The sequence below is a fragment of the Hyaena hyaena genome, unplaced genomic scaffold (assembly GCF_003009895.1).
Source record: "Hyaena hyaena isolate Hyena2069 unplaced genomic scaffold, ASM300989v1 scaffold_1133, whole genome shotgun sequence".
Taxonomy (NCBI): Eukaryota; Metazoa; Chordata; class Mammalia; order Carnivora; family Hyaenidae; genus Hyaena; species Hyaena hyaena.
The window spans coordinates 241,307-265,778 of record NW_024081767.1 but is presented as its reverse complement, the minus strand read 5'-3'; the positions used below and the strand labels follow the sequence as shown (position 1 = coordinate 265,778).

The 24,472-nt window shown below is 38.3% G+C and overlaps 1 protein-coding gene across 8 annotated transcripts in view; it reads left to right on the top strand.

Moving 5' to 3' along the window:
- The window catches only part of ADAM22 (ADAM metallopeptidase domain 22), a 228,449-nt gene that overhangs the window by 130,808 nt on the left and 73,169 nt on the right, over positions 1–24,472 (top strand). For all 8 annotated transcript variants that reach the window (XR_005526500.1, XM_039222466.1, XM_039222465.1 and 5 more), the window contains exons 5-7: positions 16,505–16,587; positions 22,075–22,138; positions 23,808–23,877. Coding sequence is in view for 7 of the 8 variants with exons in the window: in XM_039222466.1 (XP_039078397.1) it covers positions 16,505–16,587; positions 22,075–22,138; positions 23,808–23,877 (217 nt within the window). In the remaining variant the exon portion in view is untranslated. The remainder of the gene's footprint in view (positions 1–16,504; positions 16,588–22,074; positions 22,139–23,807; positions 23,878–24,472) is intronic.

Sequence of the window (24,472 nt, the reverse complement as noted above, 5' to 3'; positions counted from 1 at the left end):
TTGAAATATGTTACTGTCTTGCACATGGCAAACACATGGCTCAATTCTTATGCCCATCTCATGTGTATATGTAAATTTACTTGCATCTGGAGGAAATGTGAAGTTTTATGGACAAGAGTAACTAAGCTGAAACTGAAACATACCATCCTGCCAAGAGACTAGAAGATATTTGGTTATATTTCTGCCAACGTGCATCAAAATACCCATCCCCCTCTCTTTCCCCACGTGTGTGCAACCACACACACTCACAGGAAGAGTAAAAGAGCTACACAAATTTAATTTAAAAATTGGTAAGGTGTTTGTTTCTTCCTTACATGTGGTTATTTATTCTGCGTATATCTCCTAACTTTATTTTTTTAGCCACAGCTAGTCATCTATTTAGTATCTTTTTGATGAGCTGGACAGTGTGTGCATTTTTCCCTTGGCAGGCTTGGGCAGACATATGCTCCTCTGCCATCTTGTCATCAGTGTGGTTTCAGGAAGGTCTCACATTTCATGATTTGATTCTCTTTGCATTATAGAAAGAAATTCTTTGGGGATTAAGTAAATTTTCCTTTCCCTTGGGATTGAATTAAGGTTGCTGTAGGTCCATCATCATGTATAATGCATCAGCTACCTTAATGGCATTGTTGAGATTGCAAGTAGTCTTAACTTTGTAGCCTGAAGAAAATATATTGGCGCATTACCAGTTTATACAGGTCAGGTATCTTAGGGGTAGGAGCAGGGAGAAATGAAAAGTGACAGCTGGTATCAGCGTGAGTTCTGTTTCGAAGCTCTGTTTGTAACCAGTTTCAGTAGAAAGTCCTCTTTATTTTCTTTCAAGCGTAAGATTCTTTTTCCAATTAAGTACCTAAATAATCATTTCATCTGTTAATATTCAAAGTATGATCCATAAACTTAAAAAGACATGTTCAGTCATAAATTAAAACAAAAGAGCACTAACGAATGGTATTTCTATGTTTAGAACCAATTAACTATTTTGTAATAGAATATTATTCCTACTTTAATTCTAATTATAGAATTAATTTTTCATTATATAATATCTTATATAAATCTACTGTTGCAAAATTTTTTGAATTTAGAATGAACAATTACTAGAGTAATTATGATTGAACGGGAAGTTGTGGAAATGTTTTTGACAAGTTTGAAACTGGTTTGAAGCAAAAAAAAAAAAATCATAGATCATTCCCTAGTGTCCTAGTGTTATTTTCTTACTCATTTATAAAAAATTCTTATTTTCCAGTGAATAAGTGGCTATTATAAAAATAAGAACAGGTAATAAAGAGCAGAGAATACCTTGGCTTTCAGTGGTTTGAGTATTTATAGCCATTGCTGGGGGGTGGTAATTGATCAGGGCTCCTTTTGATGTTTTATCATAACAGCCTTTTTGTTGCATATAAGAGTTAGAACAGGAGGTAGATGCAAGTGGACCTGATTATCCCTGTGGGAAACTTCTAAAAACTTAACGCATGTGGAGTTTAAGTAACTAAGAAAGGTGACATTAGAGATTAATGCGGAGTGGGGGAAAAAAGCCTAAATTCTCAGATACCCTGTTTGTGTTCTCACTTCTTCATTCCTTGTATGTTGAATGCTTGCCATCAGCTCAGGGATGTAGCTATGAATAGTATGATACATTTCTCACTCTCACCACTTGTAGTTCAGTGGGGATGACAGGCATAATGAAAATAACTACCAAAAGAGCTTTTCAAATGGCAGTTATGAAAGTACTGTAAAGGGAATTAAGTCCACGTTGTCCTGAAAGCATTTTATGGGAGACCTCATCTAGTCTGCGTGGTAAGGAAAGACTTCCTTAAGGAAATGATATGAATTCTGAAGTTTGAAAGATAAGTCAGAGGCAGGTGAAATGGGAGAGGAACAGCTTTACAGGAAGTGAAATTAGCATGTGTAAGGATTCGGGAGGCCCTGATGCAGGATCTTGCTGTCTGAGAGAAACAGAAAGAAACCAGAGAGGACGGATTGAGCGGGAGGTGGTACAAGAAGGGATGGGATCAAAGCAGGAGTATGATCTTTGACCAGAGGCTCAACTCACAGAAATCAAGTATGACCTACAAGAATTAGACCAGTCCTGCTTTTGATTTTTCTCTCTTCTCGATATTCTCAAAAATCTGGAAGAGTATTTATTTAAAAAATTTTTCTAATCTTTTTTTTTTTTTTTTTAAATTTTCTGAGAGAGACAGTGCAAGCAGGGGAGGCACAGAGAGAGAGGGAGACACAGAATCTGAAGTAGGCTCCAGGCTCTGAGCTGACAGCGCAGAGCCCAAGGCGGGGCTCGAACCCACACACTGTGAGATCATGACCTGAGCCCAAGTCGGATGTTCAACTGATTGAGCCACGACGCCCCAGTGGGAATACTTTTAACTGTCTCAAGAAGGCAGAATTAGTCACTTTGGTAATTCTGAGTGGGGTCAGTAGACATTCCACATGGCAATTAGATTTTTGCCCAGAGTAAGTGCTGTCTTCTTGAGTTTCTTCATGCTACTTTTCTCATTAGAAAAAAAAATGGGTTCTTACATTTTTTCTTGAGTAGTGATAACAGATGAAATTAAGCACTTCTTTTGTTTCAAAGTCTAGAAGAGGTCTGTAGTTTGGAAGCAGTAAACCTTAAAGACTGATAGTATCATTAGGGCTAGACAGTCCTAAATTCATATCCTGACTCTGCCAATTTGTATTTGTATGGCCTTGGACAGTACTTATTCTTTCTTTCTTTGATTTTCCTCATCTGTTAAGTGAGTCAGACAAACATGTAGCCCAGAGCTTTGGGTAGAGAAAGTGCCCCATAAATATCAGTTTTGATATTATTATTAATGTAAAGTGACTGTTTGTAAAGAATTTCTAGTTAGGCCTTTGGTGGCTTCTGCCCATTCTTACTGCCAGTTCCTGATCCTTCTCAGGGCACAGGAGGCATAGCCGGATCAACAAAAGCTATCTTTCATGCTCTGCTTCGTAATAAGATAGTCACCTGTGCCTCAAGACTGTAAATTCCATGAGAAGTTACTCCAAGGGTAAGCTCCTGTGGAAACTTGTAGTGTGTACCTAGCATTATGGATACCTAGACGACAATACGTATCTGTTGAACAAAAAATTAAGTGAATGAATTAAGCCTATCATTAGGAAATTAGGTAGTTGCTCCTGTTCATCCAACACTGTATGGGGAGAAGTCAAGTTTGGACAGGCCTGAGAGAGCCTGTTTTTCCCCCTGCTGTAAAAAGATGCAGTAAATATAAACAGGAATACCAAGAACCAGAGAGTGAGCCTCGCATCTGCTCACCTAGCACTACGTTCATCACCTGTGCTGAGGCTCACACCCACATGTGTTTCTTTTCCAAAGTATTTTAGAGCCACTTCTAAGTCAATTTTAAATTTCAAGTCATAAAATACTAGCAGCTGACCTGTGATATAAATTTCTATGGTTTTGAAATACTTAAAACATTAAAAATTGCATATAACATATCCATGTATACAGTTAAAATGTTAGTATTTTGCTATATGTGCTTCACATCTTCTCAAGGATTTTAAAATCTAGTTCTGTATTATTGTGTCTCCTATTTTATTTCTATTTATTTATGCCTTTATTGATTTACTTGATCAATCCTGTAACTTTTTTAAAACATTTTTTTCTAAGAATCAGCTTTACTTTTGTTACTAATGTTTACTTGCTTTTACTTTAAAAGCACTTCTCTTTGTTCTTTTCATAACTCATTGAGTTAAATGTTTAGCTTATTCATTATTTTCTGTAAGCATCTAGGAATGTAAAATTTACTCTTAAGTACTATTTTAGTAGTATTCATGAAGTTCTGATACCTAGAGTTTTTCGTTGTCCATATATTTTTTTCCGTAATTTATACCATGATTTTTTTAAGTTTATTTATTTATTTAGAGAGAAAGTACACACGAGCAGGGGAGGGGCAGAGAGAGAGGTAGAGAGATCATCCGAAGCAGGCTCCGTGCTGTCAGTGTAGAGCTTGAGGTGAGGCTCGATCTCACAGACCCCTAGATCATGACCTGAGTGAGCCGAAATCAAGAGTCAGGATGCTTAACTGACTCAGCCACCTTGGTGCCCCTATACCATGACTTTTATATGACTCACAAATAATTCATTCATTCATTTATTCATTTATTTATTATTTTTATTTTTAATTTATTCTCAAGTTATCTAACATACAGTGTAGTCTTGGCTTCAGTAGTAGATTCCTGTGATTCATCACTATGTACAACACCGAGTGCTCATCTCAACAAGTGCCCTTCTCAATGCTCATCACTCATTTTCCCCACCCCCCCAACCCCCACACCCATCAACCTTCAGCTGATTCACAAATTATTTAGATTTTAGAATCAATTTTTAAATTGTTTAAAAATTTTATATTAAACACTAAAAAACATTTCCAAACATGAGTGTCTTTTGTTATTGGTTTCCAACTTTATTGCTTTATGCTAAGTGCTGTATACAAGATAGTGAATTTTTGGAAGTTGGCCTGGTATTTAAAAGAAAAAAGTTGGTAACCTTTGAGTTTTTAAAAGTAAATTACAAAAAACAAACAAAAAACAGTAAGAAAAAATAGATTGCAAATCATAGATAACATGTAATTTAACTCCTACCTTCCTTTTATAAGAAAATAAGCAACAAAAACATGGCAAGTGACCAACCTGTGTCCATAGAAACAATTGCTGGGAAAAAAACAACACTTTTCCAAATTTAGCTTCACTTTTCATCAGATACAGCCTTAAATATACCAGTTTGTCTCTCTGAAGGGCATTGCTTAAGAAGTTCCTCCTTAGAAAGTCAGCCCTTTGTATGTACATTTAAATCTGTCCTAGGCTAATGCAGAATCATTCAGGGAGGGAATGCTGAATGCTGGTGTTGAGTTCTTGAGCTCAAGTGTTTGAGACTCAGGATATAGAACAGAAAAAAGATGCTGCTTATCCTTGCTTCTTCAGAAAAGGAGTAGATGAAAGAATGATAGAATGGAAGTGAAAATAAAGGCAAAAATAAGGTGAAAATTAAATTTGTGGTAGAAGTGAGGAAAGAGGCCCTTTTTCTCCTTATCCCAGACCCACAGCTTTTCTTAGGAAAAAAAAAAAGGACAAGAAAACAACAATAAAAGTCTTCTTTTCGGATGTAACATAATACTTGTTTTCCTTTTAGGGATGCCCCAATGTGCTTTCTTTTGCATAACTATCTCCTAATCAATTACATTTCTCAATGTTCAGACATAAACTACAGAATAAAGTTTCAGATAATATACATCTCTTAATGCTAAAAAAGTCTTATAAAGCAATACCTTTAAACTTACGTTATTTTAAAAAGATATGTGTTATTTTAAAAGGATACAATGACGTAATAATTTCCTGGAAAGAGTTATAATTTCATGAGTTTGTGATTATATAGTCCCTGTATGTGGTCCACATTGATTTTCCATTCTCCCAATTTAGAGGTGCATCTCCCAGTACCTGATAAGTATCCCGCCTGTATTACGGTAATTTGTTGCAGAGGAGCACTTTGTGGGAACTGAATTTTTTTTAGTAGTCTAATAAGACATTGTTATATTGATGAGTCTGTCATAAATACCTGACAGCTGAAAAATGATTTCTCTTAGTATTTTCTGGTTAAAAATAAGCAATTGGGGAAGCTCTGTTGCTTCAGGAAGAGAACTGAAGATCAGATTTACAGTAATATTTGTGTAAAATAATGGTGAGCATTTTTAAATGAAGGTATGGGAAACTAGAATGGCAGGCTAGAGGTAATTAGGATACATTTTAATCTTATTAGATGAATGAAGCTAGACGCCTCCAGTTTATTCTACTGAGCCAATCTTCTTAGAAGCAAAATCCCTCGGTTTAGAAATCTAATCATTCACTTGATGAGAAGTTGTACTGTGTTGAATAGTGAGTGTACCTTCAAAATTCATGGGCCTGTTATCTGTGAATGTGACCTTTTTTGCAAATAGGACCTCTTCAGATTATAATCAAATTTCAGAGTGCGCTAATCACATGTCTGGTGTCCTTATAAGAGGGAAGCTTAGGGTTACCTGGGTGGCTCAATTGGTTAAGCATCAGATTTGTTTGTGGGTTCAAGACCCACGTTGGGCTCTGGGCTCACTTGGGATTCTCTCTCTCCTTCTCTGTCTGCACCTCCACCTGTGCTTTCTGTCTTTCAAAAATAAATAAATAAAAGCTTTAAAAAATAAATTTTAAAAAAGAGGGAAATTAGAGACACAAACACACAAGGCAAACATAATGTGAAGACAAGGCAGAGACTGGAGGATGCGTCTACAAGCCAGGGAACATGGAAGATTCTTGGCAACCACTGGAATTTAGGGAGAAACAAGGGGGATTCTTCCCAAGAGTCTTCAGAGGGAACATGGCTCTGCTAACACCTTGATTTCAGACTCCTAGCTTCCAGCACTGTGAGAGTATACATTTCTGTTTTAAACCACCCAGGTAACTTGGTGATTTGTTGTGGCCATGCAGGGAAACTAATACAGAAGACATTTTGATTATAATGTAAAAACTTTTAGAATATGTGCTGGAGGTGCATGGGCAGATACACAAGAAGAGAAAGGAATAAGTCTGTACATTTGAAAAGACTACCAGTTGTTCACTTAGGGTACTTGTGAGCTGGAACTCCTGGGAACTTATCATAGTTTTCATACTTTGTTTTCCTTAACTGACATTACCCAGGGGAAATCAGTATAAGGAAAGACTCCTGCACAAAAATAAAAATAGATTTTAAGCTCACTAGGTCCCTGGTGGGATTTTTTTTTTTAAACCTGAGAGCTCATAAGAAAGTTATGGCCCTCATTTTCTGTGATGTTCACTTCCTTCCAATAAGACTCTTTCCTTGTCATCTTTATTTATATCCAATGATTTTCTAGTTATGTCTTTTTTTTTTCCTTTCTAATAGTAACTTTTGCTACAGTAATATTCTTATACATCCTTTTCTCTTTAACAGGAACCATGCAGTCTTTAAATGAAATCATTCTCTTTTTTGTCAGCTAGATTTGTCTATTAGTTTTAAAATGTTTTTTTCTTTGATTGATGATGGTGCTGCAAGATCCTAATGCTTATCAGTGAATATTAAAACAGTGCAGAGATTTTGGATGACTCATTAGCTCTAGATCTTGGAGAAAGCTGGAATTTAGTTGCTGCTTAGATAACTGTATCGTGGAATAGGGTGGCAAGCACAAATATCCAAAGGTATCAACCAGTAGTATAAATGGGAGAGTGGCTAACTGTGATAAAATGGGCAATGTGTGCCTTTTTCATCTTCAGCTAATTTTTGTCCCACAGGAAGATGGAAATATGGGACTAGAGTCTCACTGTTAGCAAGTCTCCTAACTTTCAGAGGAAGATGGAAATCCCAATTTCCAGAACTCTGAAGGTCTGAAATTTTATCCTACTTGTAATTTAACAAGTTAGCCTGCTGCAATTTCATCTGTGCTAGCAGAAGACAAGAGATTCCTGGGTCAGAGACAAAGGACTTTATTTCTTATAGCAATAGCAATAGCAATAGCCAGAACGTCATTTTCTTTTATTTGTGTCTTGAGCCTCAATTCCCAGAGGCTAACAGAAGGACTGAGTGATACCTGCACACATGGTGTGTCGTGTTACTAGAGAGAAATTCTGTATTTAGGACACTTAAATCTTTTATAGTAGGAAGTAAATATGCTTAGCTTTTTTTCTCTAGAGGGAGATATCTCTGTCTTTCAAGGCTGTCCATTATATGAACATCCTTGAAAGGATAGTCCAGAACAATCACAGAAAACAAGGGGTCCTTGATTTTTATTATAGCAAAGTTTTATTGATTAATCTTTCACAACTTATGTTCATGGGTTATTTTAAAATATATATATATTTTTTAACCAGTCCCTTAAATTAAGCTGATTACATAAGGGTGTTAAACAAATCTTTTGAAAACTTGTAGTGTGAAGTTAAAGCCTAGGAAGTATTCACTTATAGTCTTCATCCTAGAGTTATATTTCATAGTCCAGTATAGTAACAAAACAAATTGTGGGGATCATTATAGGGTTGCCAGCCTTTAATTTGCACTGTATAGGGAAACAACCTTTTCATATTACTTAAATTCTATTTACTATTTTCACCAATTCACAGAAAATGAGTATGAGAACTAATGCAGTATAGTACCGTGGATTAGATCCTGGAACAGAAAGAGGAAATTAGTGGAAACACTGGTAAAATCTCAGTGCTCAGAGTCTTTAAATAGTAATGTACCAAGGTCATTTTTTTTTTTATTTTTACAAATGTACTCAAGTAATGTAAGATGTTAACAGTGGGAGAAACTGGGTGATTAAGTATACTAGAACTCTTTGTACCATCTTTGCAACTTTTTTGTGAGTCTAAAATTACCCCCAAAATAAACACTTTATTAAAAATTTAAAAGTGCTTAAGTTTAGTAATCATGGAGAAGGAATCGACTAATCTCAAAACAAAGGGCAGTTATATATAAATTAAGTACATTTAGCTTTATGAAAAACTAACTATATTGTACTTACTTATTTTTCTCATTTTGGAATGAACTGGTAGAGATTTTGACATGCATTAGTATAGACTCATGGATTATTGGCATTTGAGAACCACCATGTGATAGTGTTCTTTAATTTTAATTTACTGTAAAATGAGATGAGATTATGTTCCTCTCTACTTTTCCTGGAGAGTCTCTACAGGCTTTCATTCACATACTCTCATACTCTGTACCTGAAGAGATGTTTAGCCTATGTCACTTCTATGAATTCAGTCTGATTCTTTGTAATCCCAAATTATGAGTTTTAATCTGGGTGGGTTGGTGGGTCCTCTCCAACATAAGATTTTGCTTTTCTAAGAAATCCGTTGTTGCAGATGGCACTAGGGAGATGTGGTATACTCCTGACTCAATAATAACTATCACCATTTGTCACCATTGGGAGGGAGGGTAAAGGTAAGAAAAGGGCGGGCTCCTCATATCAATACCACTCAAGAGGAAATTGGAAACAAGTTATTGTAGGCAAGCACCTGGTGTAATAGACTTCAGTCATGTGGCCACAAACAGAAGTCTGGGCCCTGCACGAGCCTGGGAGGAATCTAGCATACAGTAGAGTTCAGCCACAGGGCTTCAGTTCTTGCAAAGGGTGTTTTGGCTAGAGCATAGCTTCTCAACCATGACCGCATATTGGAATCATCTGGATAGATTTTAAAAACACCAGGTCCCATCTGTAGAGATTCTAATAGAACTGGTATGAAGTGAGGCTTGATATTGTTTTAAATATGGGATCTCACCCATGGAAAAGGATGCTTGGAATAAGCCCTGATCTGCAAGGCAGAAGGCTAGTTCTGGAACTGGTACCCATGGACAGGGAGAGGGCTATGACCCAGGGAGGAGAGCAGGAACACAAGGGTTTCTGGGTTGACAATTTGATCTGGAAGTGTCTGCACTGGCCGTGTCCCTTTTATGGTGACATCATCTTTATTTTCCTGTGGCTTTCATGGATGTAGCACTGAATAACCTGCATCCTGTGAGACCTCTTGATCTTAGTCTAACCAGGACGATTGATCACTCTGGGTTTTTAATCCAGGCAAAGCATCCTACTTACCAGCACCTACAAAAAGCGCTGCTTTTCATGTCTCTGTCCATGGTAGAACTCTCACATACTCTTGTCTCACCTTTAACCTTCCATATTGTTTCTTATAAAGCCAGCTGCTCTGGGAAAAACAGGAAAATGAGTGAAGAGTTGTGACTGTTTACATCCTTTCTGCTTCATTAAGAATCTGCTAAGGAACTAGTGTAGGATTTCAGGGAGCTCAGCAGTGAGGAGCTCTGGAGACAACTGTAGTGTAAAGCAGTCATTCTCAAAGTTTAGAATGCATTGAAGGCAGCTAGAGGGTTGGCTAAAACACATACCCAGAACGTCAAATTGGGTTTAAGTCTGGAGTGAGGCTTGATAATTTTTATTTCTTTTTTTAAAGTTTATTTATTTATTTAGTGTGTGTGTGAGAGATACAGCATGAATGGGGGAGGGACAGAGAGAGAGAGAGAGAGGAAGAATCCTAAGCAGGCACTACACTGTCAACACAGAGCCTGACATGGGGCTTGAACTCAGGAACCATGAGATCATAATCTGAGCCAAAATCAGGAGTTGGATGCCCAACAGGTTAAGCCACCTGGTGCCCCATGAATTTGTATTTCTAACAAGTACATGTTATTGTGCTGGAAACTGCTTTTTGATAATCACCAGTGTAAAGAGGCTTAACTGCATCTGGCATACCAGAGGAGTGAGGAGTTATGAAGGCAGTATGAAGGCTCTCTCTCAATCTGTGTTTTTTCATTCGTAAAATTTTCACCTTAGCAGTCATCATGAATTCTCTCATAAATCACCAGGATCACCAAGCAGAATGCCCAGGTTACAGTAGATTCTTTCATTCTCTCATGGGGATGCTTTTTTTTTTTAAGTTTATTTATCTATTTTGAGAGAAAAGGAGAAGAGTGCAAGCTAGATGGTGGGGAGGTTGGGAGAGAGGTGGAGAGAGAAAGAGAATGAGAATCCTAAGTAGGCTGCATGCTGTCATCATGGAGCCTAACTCAGGGCTCGAACCTGTGAACTGCGAGATCATGACCTGAGCTGAAACCAAGAGTTCTACCGACTCAGCCACTCAGGTGTCTACATGGGGGTGATTTGGTATTGGGTTGAATATTTTTAGGTTAGCAATTCCAAATACAAGATTCAAAACCACCTGGGGAACTTTTTCCAACTCTAGAAATCCTGGAGCCCTACCTACTTGGAGATTCTGGTTCAGTAGGTCTGAGGAAAGGCTTGGGAATCATTTGGTTCACAAAGCCCACCACCTGAGGCTTTGCTTTGGGAAATAGTTTTGGGAATCACCGCTGCTGAGCAACTGTTCTCTAGTGCAGGGCTTCTCAACCACTGCAGCTGCATTGAGTCACCGAGAACTTTTATAAAGATGCTGATGCCTAGGCCCCGTCTCCAGGGATTATGATTTAATTAATTTGGAGTATGGCCTGGGAATTGGGATTCAAAAATTTTTAAAAATAATTATTTATTTTTGAGAGAGAGAGAGACAGGGTGTAAATAGGGGTGGGGCAGAGAGAGAGGGAGACACAGAATCCAAAGCAATCTGCAGGGTCTGCCCTGCCAGTACAGAACATGTGCTCGAACACCCGAACCACAAGATCGTGACCTGAGCTGAGGTCAGCCATTTAAGTGACTGAGCCACCCATGTACCCCCTTGGGAATTTAAAAACTCCCCAGGTGATTCAGATATGCAGCCGATGTTGAGAACCACTGTTGTGGTGTATTACTGTTAATCAGTGCGCTGAATTGTTAGTCATAGCAATAAATTAACAGAATCCTAGCACAAGGGACATGACAGAATCTCTCACTGAGTAAATATTCCCTGACTGCACCTCTCACCTATTTATGTAGCAGTTTACAGCAGACTGCGTTATCATCTCATGGAATCCCTCGTGTACGCCTGTGAAGCAGTGTGAGTAGATATTTCCCCCATTTTATTGATGAGGAAACTGAGATTAACAGTGTTCTAATAGCACACTTGGAGATACGAACATAGTTTAGGTACATGTGCTTCCCTGAAAAGACACGATGGTCTGTCTAGTGGGGGACATAAGACGGAAACAGGAATGCGAGTGTAAAGAGGTGCAGTACAGATGAAAATATGAAAATTCAGAGAAAGAGGTTTAGGAAGAGTAATTTGTGAAGAGGAGGGATTCAGAGAAGGCTCTTTAGAGGAGGTAGCCCTGGCTCCTCTTGGAACTAATGAAAGTTTTAGAATTTCCTTTAAGGGTCTGAATGGAGGACCAATGACTATGGATTTTTATAGTTTTGTAACCCAGTCTGTGTAACGTCCTTAGTGCTTTCAGTTTATCATATTTATAATAAACTCTGTTTCTCTTTTGAGATCTTTCTGAGTATTTAATAAAAATGTGGTTTGTCTTTGAATATTGCAAGTAGTGATTATTTTGACTTCCCCTAGAATAAAAATTGTAATAAGCCTGTTATCCACGGTGAAGTAAACCAATAGAATGGTCATACAGTTCATTTTTGTAGAGGTGGGTAATTTTTTTTAGCTATAACTGATTATCTGAAAATAAACATCTGTACTGCTATGATTGTGTTACTAAATTAAGGAGTGTGAAGAAAGTTTCAATGATAGTGGATTTATTTCTGGAACAAAAGAGACTTTAAGGAATAAAGCTATGACTGGCAGTCAGGTAAAGAGCCAAACTCTGTTAGGATGTGCTGCTGGCTTTTCTCTTTTCCTGCATCTGTCTTAGATTATTATATATAATCCCTACTTTCACAAAGCATCTGGTTCCTCAAGAAAGTTGTATCAAAATATGGAGAACTTTTATAATTGATAATAACTTGAGAAAGTTGGCTTAAAGAGCCCTCTTTTATGCAGTATACAGTTTTTAATAAAATAGTTTATTATTTTCAAATGCAGTGCATCTTTTATATAAGTGCAAAGTATACAGTTTTGTCTCTTAAAATATGTATTAAATTTAAAATACACATATTTTTGGACCTGCCAGATCCACATCTAGTAATGTGTTCTACAGACATATTGACACAATTGCCCAAAAATATGTTAAAAGATGTTTGCAGTGTTGTTTATGGTGACAAACAAATATGGAGATAATCTAAATGTCCTTTGTACAGGACTGTTTAAATAACTTATGGTTCACCCCTATAATGGAATATTATGTCGTTGCTGAAAGAGAGAGATATTGGTATACAAAGATGTCAAGGTTACCTTAAGGAAAAAAAATCAAGTGGCAGAACAGTGTGTCCAGTGTACAACCCATTGTGCATGGAAATAGATATCTGTGTATTTAGGTATTTCCTTAAATATACCACACAGACCATTCCTGATACGGCACACAGAATCTGCCAAAAATGCTTACTTCTTAGGAGTCATCTATAGCCTGGACAGTGTTTGTGAAGGAGATAATTTTTTAGTCTTCATCATATACCTCCTGAATTCTTAGAATTTTTCTATAAGCATTTATTAATTTTAAATACTGAATAAACAAAAAAAATTAAAAAATAAAATACTGGATAAAAAGTTATGTAAAAACTCAAAATCTATTAAATTTATTTTATTTATTTTGCACTTGATCTTACCCAAAACGCTGAGAAGCAATATTTATTTTATTCTAATAATAAATTAATATTTTCAATGTAATAACTTCATTGCTTTACTTTTTAGTTTAAATAATTATTGTGATATGGTTAATAATCCCTTAAAAATCACAACACAGAAATTAATTCTCATCAGTATTTAGAAGAATTATGTATACCATCAGTTAAGCACCTCAGGATTGGAATTGTAATAGACCAACTGAAGAGATTTTACCCCCTCTTGTTTGTGCTTCTCTTGAAGTGTCATGGAAACATTTGCTAATGAGTCAGCCATATTGAGCTCTTCACTTCATTTGCAGTGTTAGGCTTTTGTGCAGATGGGTCTTGATCATATGCTGTTTTTGGATTGACTCCTATTTTTCAGAATCAGAAATTAGTGAAAGATTGTTTTCCATTATCTACTCATCTATTTAGTCCCAGTATATTGGAAGATTGTTTTACAACATGAATTTTTTTTATGATTTAATATAACATGTTTCCAGAGTTGGCATTTTAAAGAAAACTTTAGTAGTTTATAAAACTACTGAAGTGTATGCCTTTGCCTCTGACATATTTTCCCTGCATACAGTGATTTGTCAACTTCCATTGTTCCCTAATTTGATACCATAATTCTTATGATTATCTTTTTTGTTTCTGCTTTTTTTTTTTTTTTTTAACATTTATTCATTTAGAGAGAAAGAGAGAGAAAGCACGAATGGGCAAGGGGCAGAGAGAGAGGGAGACAGAGAATCCAAAGCAGGTTCCAGGCTCTGAGCTGTCAGCACAGAGCTAGACATGTGGCTCATACTCATGAACCATGAGATCATGACCGAAGCCAAAGTCGTAAGCTCAACTGACTGAGCCGCCCAGGCACCCCTGTTTTTTTGTTTTGTTTTTGTTTTGTTTTTTAGAGAGAGAGAACAGCGGAGGGGTAGAGAGAGAGAAGTCCAAGTAGGTTCTGCATTGTTGGCACAGAGCCTGACACGAGGCTCAAACCCACAAACCGTGAGATCGTGACCTGAGTGGAAACTAAGACCTGGATTCTCAACCAACTGAGTCACGCGGGTGTCTTTTTTCTGCTGTCTTTATATTTGATGTTTACCATAGTCTTAGACTTCAGAAAGGGATCTGATGGGGTTACTTAGTCACTATCCAATGGAGGGAAGCATTTTTAGATAGAATGATCTCTCTATCCAAGTGACCCCATTGACTCTTGGCCCCTCTTGTCTGTCCAGTAAAAGCTAGAGTGTTAATTTCTGGTCCAATTAGATGTTTCTGGGAAAACAAGTTCTTTTGAAACATAATGACCTCTAATTTACAGTGTAATCTTAAGGACAACTCACCAGTTCAACAACCCAACAGAAGACATCTTAAACTCTGTTAAATTTACTCCTAGGCCTACTCAAAAAATAAATTAAAACAAACAAACAAACAAAAACCCTAAAGAATCAGCCTAGGAGAAAATTTAAATTTGCACTAGATACCCCACGGGTTCTAGTAGTATAGGGGAAAAGACACAGGCTTGCATTTACACGTTTCCATAAAGTGTCATCCCTACTTGGCCAATTCCCAGGTAGACAACCTTCGCTCTAGGGTCGTGACCTCCTACATAGAACAGAGGGAGCAATATTTCTTTATAGGATTGATGTGAGGATTTAAGGTGATTGTGTATGTAAATTGAATAATTGATACAGAGTAATTATAACAGTAGTAAGCATTTATTGGGTGATTACTAAGTGCCAAGCATTATTCTTAGCCATTTCTGTACTTTACCTCTTTAATGTTCTGAACAACCCTGTGAAATTATTACCCCCATTCAGATGGCCCAGGAAGGTTCTTAACTTGCATGAGGTCACACACCAGTAAATGCAGGAGCTGACAGCTTATACAATTAGCATCTGCACTAAACCAGCCCTACCCAGAAAGTCAGTGTCCGGCTTTATTTCCTAGGACAGAAATACAATCTGTGGCCTATTGGTTATACCCCTGTCAGGCTTATAGGGAAGTACTCCCCTTTCCTACCCTTTTTCTTTCCTACCCTTCATCAAATCCAACCACAGTTCTCAGGTCATGATGCTCAGTGACTCCCTTAGAGATTTGGTGATGTCATAGGATTAGGGATCGCACCAAGTGCCATCTTACCTATTCTCTGCCCCCTTAACGGAGCTGAGGTCCACCAGATCCTGTAGGATTATCTCACGGGGAGCAGCAGTCACAGAGACCCAGCTGCCTTCCTTGGAATTCCAGTGCAGAAAATGTCTTTAGGCTTGTTACATCCTGTGTCTTTCTGTTCTCTCCCCTCTACTTGTCAAGCACTGAATATTTTAGGTAGAATTAGTCATAAAGTCAGACTGTAAGGCAGGTAGAATTTGCCCCTTTAAACTGTCCTTTCTTCCAGTCGTTCGGATTTCATTCTTTCATATCTCAGTGGATCAGTTGAATTAGCAGCTTTCACCTTCTGAAGAAATAGATTAGTGGGGGAATGGAAAAGGCCATTTAGAACAATGCTTCTGAAACTTTAATGTGCATATGAATCAACAGGGGCCTTGTTAAATGCTGATTATAATAAGTAGGTAAGTTGGGGCTGGAGTTTGAAACTGCATTTCTAACCAGCTCCTGGGGGCATTAGCACTGCTGATTTCTAGACTATGCTTTGAGTGGCAGGTATTGGAAGACTGAAGCACCACCCTGAGATGGAGAGGATTTATCCCATTACCTTTTCCAGGAACATTTAATCCAAAGAAATGAGTCTCATGGGAATTTAGTTAATGTAACCAGCTGCTGAAAGAAACTTTGGAATTTCAACCCCACCCAGTAGCTTCCTGGTAAAGGCATTCATGATTGGAGAACAGAATAGTATAAACTTGTCAAGTTTTGCTACAAACACTATAAAAATAGGTATTTTCTTTCATCAGTTTAATTTAGTGACTCTCGAATGACTTATATTCATTTTTACTTAGCTGTATGTGAAAGAGCATCACCTTGCTGGTGATCTAGGTTGAGTTTCTCATGACTGGGGAGATAGATGATTCAACTGATCCTGATGCAGGAGCCACATATGTATTTCAGTATCTGTTTCTTTGCTCTTTCTATCATCACCTACATAAAAGGCAAGTGAAGTCAACTTTTATTTCCTCATCTTTTGATTTGGAGTTGGCTCACTTGGAGTATTTATGAATAATTCTGTTAGAAAAGGTCTGATAACATAATCTGAATAATGGAATATTCTGCAGAGCTTTAGACATGGAGGTGTGATGTGTGCTGGAACCTGAGAAATAATGTGGGTAATTCTCCTGACAATGGTGGAGGCTTATGCTCTTGGTTTCTGTTTCCAGGGAGGAGAACATTGCTACTACCAGGGCCAGATCCGAGGAAATCCTGCCTCATTTGTTGCATTGTCAACATGCCATGGACTTCAGTAAGTGTCCCCCAATTTTTTGTGCCATCCATTCTTTCAGTCACTTGTTTTCTTTATTTTTAATGCACTGTAATCAAAATCTTTATGTCGAGGAATAATTTTAAATCTGTAATGGATCTGATCTTTTTTTCTTTTGAGGTTTCTAAACCAGGCAGATTTTAAAATTAGGGTCACCAAAAGAGGTCAGGGTCTTTGCAATTAAGAAATGATACCCTATGGTGATGTTTGAAGCATTTTTCTAGTTTCATCCAAGTTGGGACAAGAGTGGTTTGCATAACATGGGTCTGTTTCTCTAGATGTTTAGACCCTTGCTACCAGTTCTGCCCCTATTCCTTCTTGATGTTAGGTTTTATATTTCATGGAATAATAGAAATTTTAGTAGATGGAAACCCTTGACTCCTTTTATAAAGACAGTAGACTGCAAGTCACCTCAAGAGCTCATGTGTTTTCAATCCATTGTTTAGCCAGAATCCCACCTAAAACCCACAGCAGCTTGTGGGAGGGTCCGTCTGTTCTCGGAAACCTCTGAGGAATGGAGTTCATCCTTCCTCAGGGCCTCGCTTCCTTTCTCATAACCTTCATTATCAAAGAATTTTTCTGATGTTTAACATGGGAATACATCTACTTCCTCTGTTGTGTCGCTAATAGCGATACACAGGTGGCCATCTCTTATTTGTTTTGTTAACGCCTTCTAAAGCTACCGTGTCATTCCTCTGCTTTCTGCTGAAGCTAAATCATCTCAGTTCTTTCTTGCTTGTTTTACTTTTTTTTTTTGGGTGCGGAACAAGCAAGCACTCTAGTTTTGTTCAATTTTTGTTTGGAAACTTTAAAATGCATCCTGTCAGTTCTCAAGTTTAGAGACCTGGCTTTTTCCGTGTAGCTAGCAGTTACTGAGTGTCAGCCACTGGGAAAAATCAAGGCAATGAGAACATGACTCCTGTCCCCCACAGCTCACAGTCTGGTGGCGGAAGCTAAAGCTAGCTCAGCTTCCTACTGTGGAATGAGATAGGTATGTGAAAGAAAGTAACAGAAAAAAGCAAGGAGAGAGTGGGCACTGGGGAATGAGGTAGTGCTTGAGGGTTCCACAGAAATGTCATCTAAGTAGTTGGAGTGGGACCTGGGATGGACTTTGATAGAATCTTCCAAGAGAGAGTAGGCTAGGCAGACAGGTCTTTATGCTCAGAAAGGGATCTAATGGGAAAGCCAGGAAAATTGAGCTAGTCTGCCTCAGTGGTGCCTCCAGTCAGTCTTGGGCAGTAGGTATGCAAGAGGCAGAAGGTAGAGACTATGAGAAACCAGAGGAATGAGACCAGATGCCTGAGAGCATGGAAGACCTTTCTCTGTGTATTGTTTGCTCTAGAAGACTTTTATTTACTTTAAATATATTCTTTGACTAAAGAGACACTTTTACAAACAGGAATCCATGCCTCATATGGTCTCGTTTTTCTTATTTGTAAAAAGAAAAAGTCCCCTTCAGTAATAAAATTGTTACACCTCATCTCAAGATGAGCACAGCTTTCCCTTAAGAGTAGTACCCTGGGCTCATCAACATTTGTGACAGCAAATGTACGATAATGATACAAAAAAGAAGAGGCTTTCTTCCCTTTCTCTTCCTCTTACAGTCTCAACCCGAAGTTCCCATGTAAGCAACATGCCCAGTGCTTATTCCACTTTGCTTTCCAGTTTTCCAACTGAGAATCAATGGAAGGCATCTCTGCCTTCCAAGGACTCTGGTAGACCAGGAGCTTGCTACAAACCCTACACCGTCATTTGAAAGAGGATGGAAAAAAAACTTTTAAGGAAACGTTAGTGACTAGATCAGGAGTATAACTCTGAGCCAGCTTCAGTTGTTTTAACTAGGTAAAATTTTAACTCTGCCTTGAAAAAACTTTCCATTTAAGATGAAATAAAAAGAAACAAATAGAAACAGCACCAAGGGTCTAGGAATACAGTCAGGATTGTGTATAGCAGGTTGGGGTGTTCTTAGACCTTCATGAGTGTGTTGGATGAATTTATTCTTGATCCTTTTTGTTATTTATTATTAATTATTCTCATGTTGATTTTAACTTCTGAAAAAAATTGCTGACAAATACTTTAGAAGATATTACTAAATATTAAATAATTTATATTGTCTCAATTACATTGATTTGGATATGAAATAGATTATTTCATCCACGACTCATCTTTAATAATTTACCAAGTACATACATAGATTTTTCATTTTTCTTGATTTACTGAATTCATTTGAAGGACATAAAGGGGGGAAGATGCAGATTAATATGTGTTTTCCATAAAGAACCTGCAAATGCACATTTTTGTTTTCAAATTCAAAGGAATAACAGGCAATATTTTGGTTCTGGTATGTTTGATGTTACGACAAAATCCTGTAACTATAGGAACCTGACAGAATGGAATCAAATGTAAGTTTATTGCCCTCTTGTGGCAATTTTTAAGAATGGCTGTTTCTTTTCAAAATCTTGTTTTGATCCAGCCTTTTTAAAAATGTCAGCTCTATTAGCCTATGATAAGTAGGTTCTAGATGCAGGTTTTTATCAAATGTATACTCTGTATAGACTTGATATACTCATTGGAATTTATATAAATATAACTAAAAGGTATCAATCCTCAAAACAAATACAGCACATATGCGTTTTAATAAAGAGTTACTAATGGCACATTGCCATACAGAGACAGAATCTTCTAAATATATATGGTGTCAGAATCTGCCTTCTTTACCCTGTGTATCATGATGTTTAAACCCAATAAATGTCACTGACTTTTACTTTGGGCATCAACCTAATGCAAGAGGAATTATTTTGTATTATTTATACAAAACAATCTGCTTGCTGCTTAATCAGCATAGCCATGTGAACTTTGGCAAAGGGTTGTGGTTCTGTAGCATTTTCTGGATGGGTCTGACCAGTTCTCAGCAGGGGCAGAGAGAATGTCTGCTGTCATATTTGGTCTACTGTTTGGAAAAGGCTCCCCCACTCTGATTCTTTAGGCGTGTACTGTCAGTAATATTTTATAAATTGCATCTGTTTATCTTCGGATTCTAAATGCGATGTCATCCAAATTCAGAAATTGTGCTTTGGTGGAAAACATTACAGATGTGGGAGAAGCAGTTCTAAGGGTATATGAAAGTTGAGGGCATGTGGAAGATGTTACAGCAGGAATGAAAGAATTTGGATAGAGTCAGAGCTGAAGGCCATTGTAATTACAGCTCAGGGAAACCAACTGATTTCACTAAGCCATCAGCTAAAGATAAATGCTATTCTGTGCTTAACAGTTTGGGTCTCATGCAGTCATTTCCACATAACACTGAGAAATGACTCTTGAAGATCACACTTTGTCCCTTCTCAGATGCCTGAATGATAAGACACATTTCTTCAGTATCATGAGGGGCTTCATCTTAGTAGAAGGACCATGTTCTCCTAAAAGGAGTGGCCAATCAGGATCTCTCTGAGCGGGAGCTGAGGCCATGTGTAGCTCAAAATGCCCTCCAGAGGATTTCTCAGTTGGCTAATAGTCATCTTCAGCCTAAGAGATCAAAGCCCAGCTCCAGATTTATTCCCTGCTCCCTGCATCCTGCTCCCAAGACCCATCCTGTCCTCCCTACGGCTTTTCCCATCTGATTAAATGTCAGCCCCATCTCAGCAGTTGCTCAGGTCAAAACCTTGGAGTTTTCACTGACACAACTCTTTCCCACATACTCCAACTCAAATTCATTAATAAATCCTATCGGTGTTCTAATTTTGAAAAAAATACCCCCAATATGACCAATTCTAATCGTCTCCATCATTACCATTGTGATCTAGGCAGCTACCATTTTTTCACTTGGATTATTGCTAGAATATCCCCATTTCTATCCTTGGCATAGAAATGAATAGTCCTAAAGACCATTCTAACACAGCAGTTGGAGCAACTATTTTTAAATTTAAGAACAATTGTGTTTCCCTCTGCTTAAACCCACATGTCTTTCAGGGTGAAAGCCAGGGACCTTAGAAGTCCTGCCTTGTGTGGCCCCACTCTTCATTTGATATCATTTCACAGCCCTTTGCACACCCAAAACCTACTGCAGCCACACTGCATCCTTGATATTCCTGGAGCACACTTAGGGCTCCCTGCTCTTTGCACAGATACCCTCCTTTCCCTTCTTTCAGATCTTTGCTTAAATGTCATCTTCTCTAGAAAGCCTTTCTCTGAGACTCCATGTGAATCAGCAGTCTGTCTTTGGTCTCTACACCCAGTCCTCTGGCACCATTTATTGTCTTTAACCTCCTTTATTTTCCTCCCTAGAATGTTTCACCACCTCATATATATTTAATTGTTGACTATATGTTTTTTGTCTGTCTTCCCTAGAATGCACATGAGCACCAGGAGGGCAGAAAATTGGTCTGTTTTGTCCACTACTGTACCCCCAGCACTTAGGGCAGTGCGTCGTAGGTGCTCTACAAATGTGTGCTGAATGAATGGATGAAGAAGTAGCCAATTGCAGATAGGCAGTTTAGGAACCAGTCTGCCTGGGCCTCTCTCTTCCCACCTCAGATCTAACTGGTTATGTAATTTGAGCAGGTTACTTCATCTCTTTGAGCTTTGGTTTCCTTTATGGTAAAATGAGTATAGGCAGATGCCTAAGTGTGCCTCCCTCATACATTTGTGGAAACGATTAAAATGAGTGTCAAGTTTTTAGCCCGTGGTAAGTTGTTGAAATGCATCAACTCGTGTTATCAGAACACCTTTCAGGTGTGTGGTAGGTAGGCAATTCTCAGTGTAGTCCCTGACAACCTGCATCAGAACAACCTGGGATTTGTTTAAAGTGCAGCTTCCAGGGCCCTCGCCATGAAATCTGAACGAGGCCCCGAAAGTTTTAGAATTCTACAAACTCTCCAGGTGGTGGCTGTTTGCATATTAAAGTTTTAGAATTATGTGTTGGAGGGAGGAATAATGGACCATAATTAGAGAATGATAATCCTGAACCTGGGGAAGTGACCGGTCAGGATGAAGGGACCCTGCTGCTTATGGGGGAGTCAGAGGCACAGGCCTTTCCTTTTACTAGTGTGTGTGCACTTGCGCGTACGCACTCACGCATGCACGCATATACTCATGTGGTACAGTGCAGGGTGTATGTATATGTGGGACGTGGTATTGGGAGATGTGTGGTGTGTTCTATGTAATCTGTATGTGCTGTGTGTGTGTGGTATGTGGGGGGTGTGCATGGTGTGTGTGTATGTCCACTCGTGGTATGGCTCAGTGGGGATATATGTGATATGTGTGTGTGTGTGTGGTAAGTGTGTGGTGTGGTGTATGGAGAGTATGTGTGTGTCTGTGTGTCTGGTATGTGGTGTGTAACTGGCACTGAGAGTTGGGACTGGGAGGTGAATGTTGAGAAGTAATTTCGTCCTCTGGCAGCTGCTGATTTTAAAATGATCTTGTTCTGAGGCAAGAGTCGATAGCTATGCCTGATTATTTTCTTGTCCTTGGCAGTGGGATGTTCTATGATGGGAACCACACCTATCTCATTGAGCCAGAAGAGAATGACACCTCTGAAGTAAGTGCTCCTTCTGTTTCTTGTGGCTAATGTAAAAATTGATATTGGGAGCTTTTCCTCTTCTTTTTTCCTCCTCTCTTTTGTCTCTATCTTCATGTTTTTAGAGTCCGAATAATAAATATAAATATATATATAGTTGAATATTGAGTAAGTCAAAATCACAAGTGTTTTTTAAAGTCTGCATCTTTCTCTGTAGACTGGAAATACTTTCCTTCTGAGGTGTTGTGAAGCCTCCACTTTCTTTCTGTCTCTGCCATAATGTGCTATGATTTGTCTTAGTTTGCTCAGGTAGTCATCATAAGACAGTGTGTGGCTTAAACAACAGAAATTCATTTTCTCACAGTTGTGGTGACTAGAAGTCCAAGATCAAGGTGCTGGCAGGGTCCGTGTCTGTTGACAGCTCTCTCCTTGGATTGAGATGGCCTCCTTCTTGCTATGTGCTCACATAGCAGAAAGAAAGAGGGAGTGAGCGCGAGCTCTGGTGTTTCTTATTCCTATAAGGACCCCAGCCCCACCCTTAAAACTTATTTTAACCTTTATTGCCTTCTCATAGGCCCAAATACAGTCACATTGGCAGTTAGAGCTTAAAAATATGAATTTGTCAGGGTGGCAATGGGCACAAACATTCAGTCTGTTACACACCAATTCAGTAGATGTGTGACTTTGCACCTCACTTTCTTTTCTGGATTTCAGATTTTTCTCTATTGCCCATTGTCAGTAAGGCCTTATGCTGATGAAATGAAGAGAAATCTGTTTTCTTAATTCTCTCCTTGATTTTAGTCAAAGCAATTCATTTTCCAAAAAACTAGAGGAGAGTTGAGTTAGTATTATAGACTGCAGAGAAATATAATATACTTACTTCCATTCTAGCTCTATGCATAGAAACATTCTTCCTTGTATTGTGCAACAGTGTTCACTTAATCAAATACTTTTTAAAAAATACACACTGTTTTGCCACCCACAAAGGGAAGCTATTTGTGTTGTATTTTATTTTATTTTCTGGATGGCTGTTACTGGCTATTGTATCACTTTGCCTGGCCAGGTGATGTTTTTTATGGCATTATCGTGAAACTTGATTATTTATCACATTCTATGTTTTTTAATTGAGAGGAGCCAGAAGTAATTATTTGAATGTTCATGAATTTTTCTTAGATGGAACAGGGCTTTTTGTCTGTTGGTCTGTCATAAAAGTTTGTATGACATTTGAATTTTGGAGCAGGGTCCATTTGGGCATCTGCTTATATCCGTCATCCTACTCTCCAATACCAGAAGGGCATTAGCTCGGCAGTCTTTGCCTAGCAAAACTCTCTGACTCTGAAAGTGGGGCAGGGATCCATGGAAATGAACTAGTTATAAAAAGCATTAGCCCATTTTCCCAGATGTCTTACTTCTCCTTGGGGGAATAGGTTCATTCATTTATTTTCCATTACTGCAGGCTTTGGCTTCTCTGTCTGCAGAGGCATTTTGTTTCTAATAGGATATCTCTCTGGTGCTGGGAGAATCCAGGCTTGGGAGGGTTGCACAGTGGCTCATTGCCTTTCCAAACCCAGGAGAGCACACAGTCAAGCTGTGGTTCTTTTAGGGGGTCTCTGCTTCTTCAGCTCTCATTGCCTGAGGCTGGGGATAACTGGTTGCACGTGGTTAATCTCTGTTGTTTGTGTTATTGCAGGAGGATTTCCATTTTCATTCGGTTTACAAATCCAGACTGTTTGAATTTCCTTTGGATGATCTTCCATCTGGTATGATATTCATATTATGACTTGAAAAAAACTCAAGTTTAATAATTCATTTTAATGCTTTAGAGCTAGTCTGTATGTGGAATGTCCTTAGCACATGACTGCTCATAACAATTTTAGAGAGAAAGTGACATTAGGTCAAGTGACATCGAGAGGGAGAATAAAATGCAAACTGCCCTCATGTTTGTAATGGATGAGTTTGGAAAGACACAGCTTGAGCACATTGGAGGAAGACTTTTTAAAATTATAACAATCACAGTAGGGTATTTCTGAAAGGAGAAGTAATGTTAGAGCAAAAATTTGTCTGCATAAAATGAGATATCAGATAAAGGGTTAATATCCAAAAGCTATAAGGAACTCACCAAATTCCACACCCGAAAAACAAACAACCCAGTGAAGAAATGGGCAGAAGATATGAACAGACACTTCTCCAAAGAGGACATCCAGATGGCCAACAGACACATGAAACGATGCTCAGCATCCCTCCTCATCAAGGAAATACAAATCAAAACCACACTGAGATACCACCTCATGCCAGTCAGAGTGGCTAAAATGAGCAAATCAGAGGACTCTGGATGCTGGCGAGGATGTGGAGAAA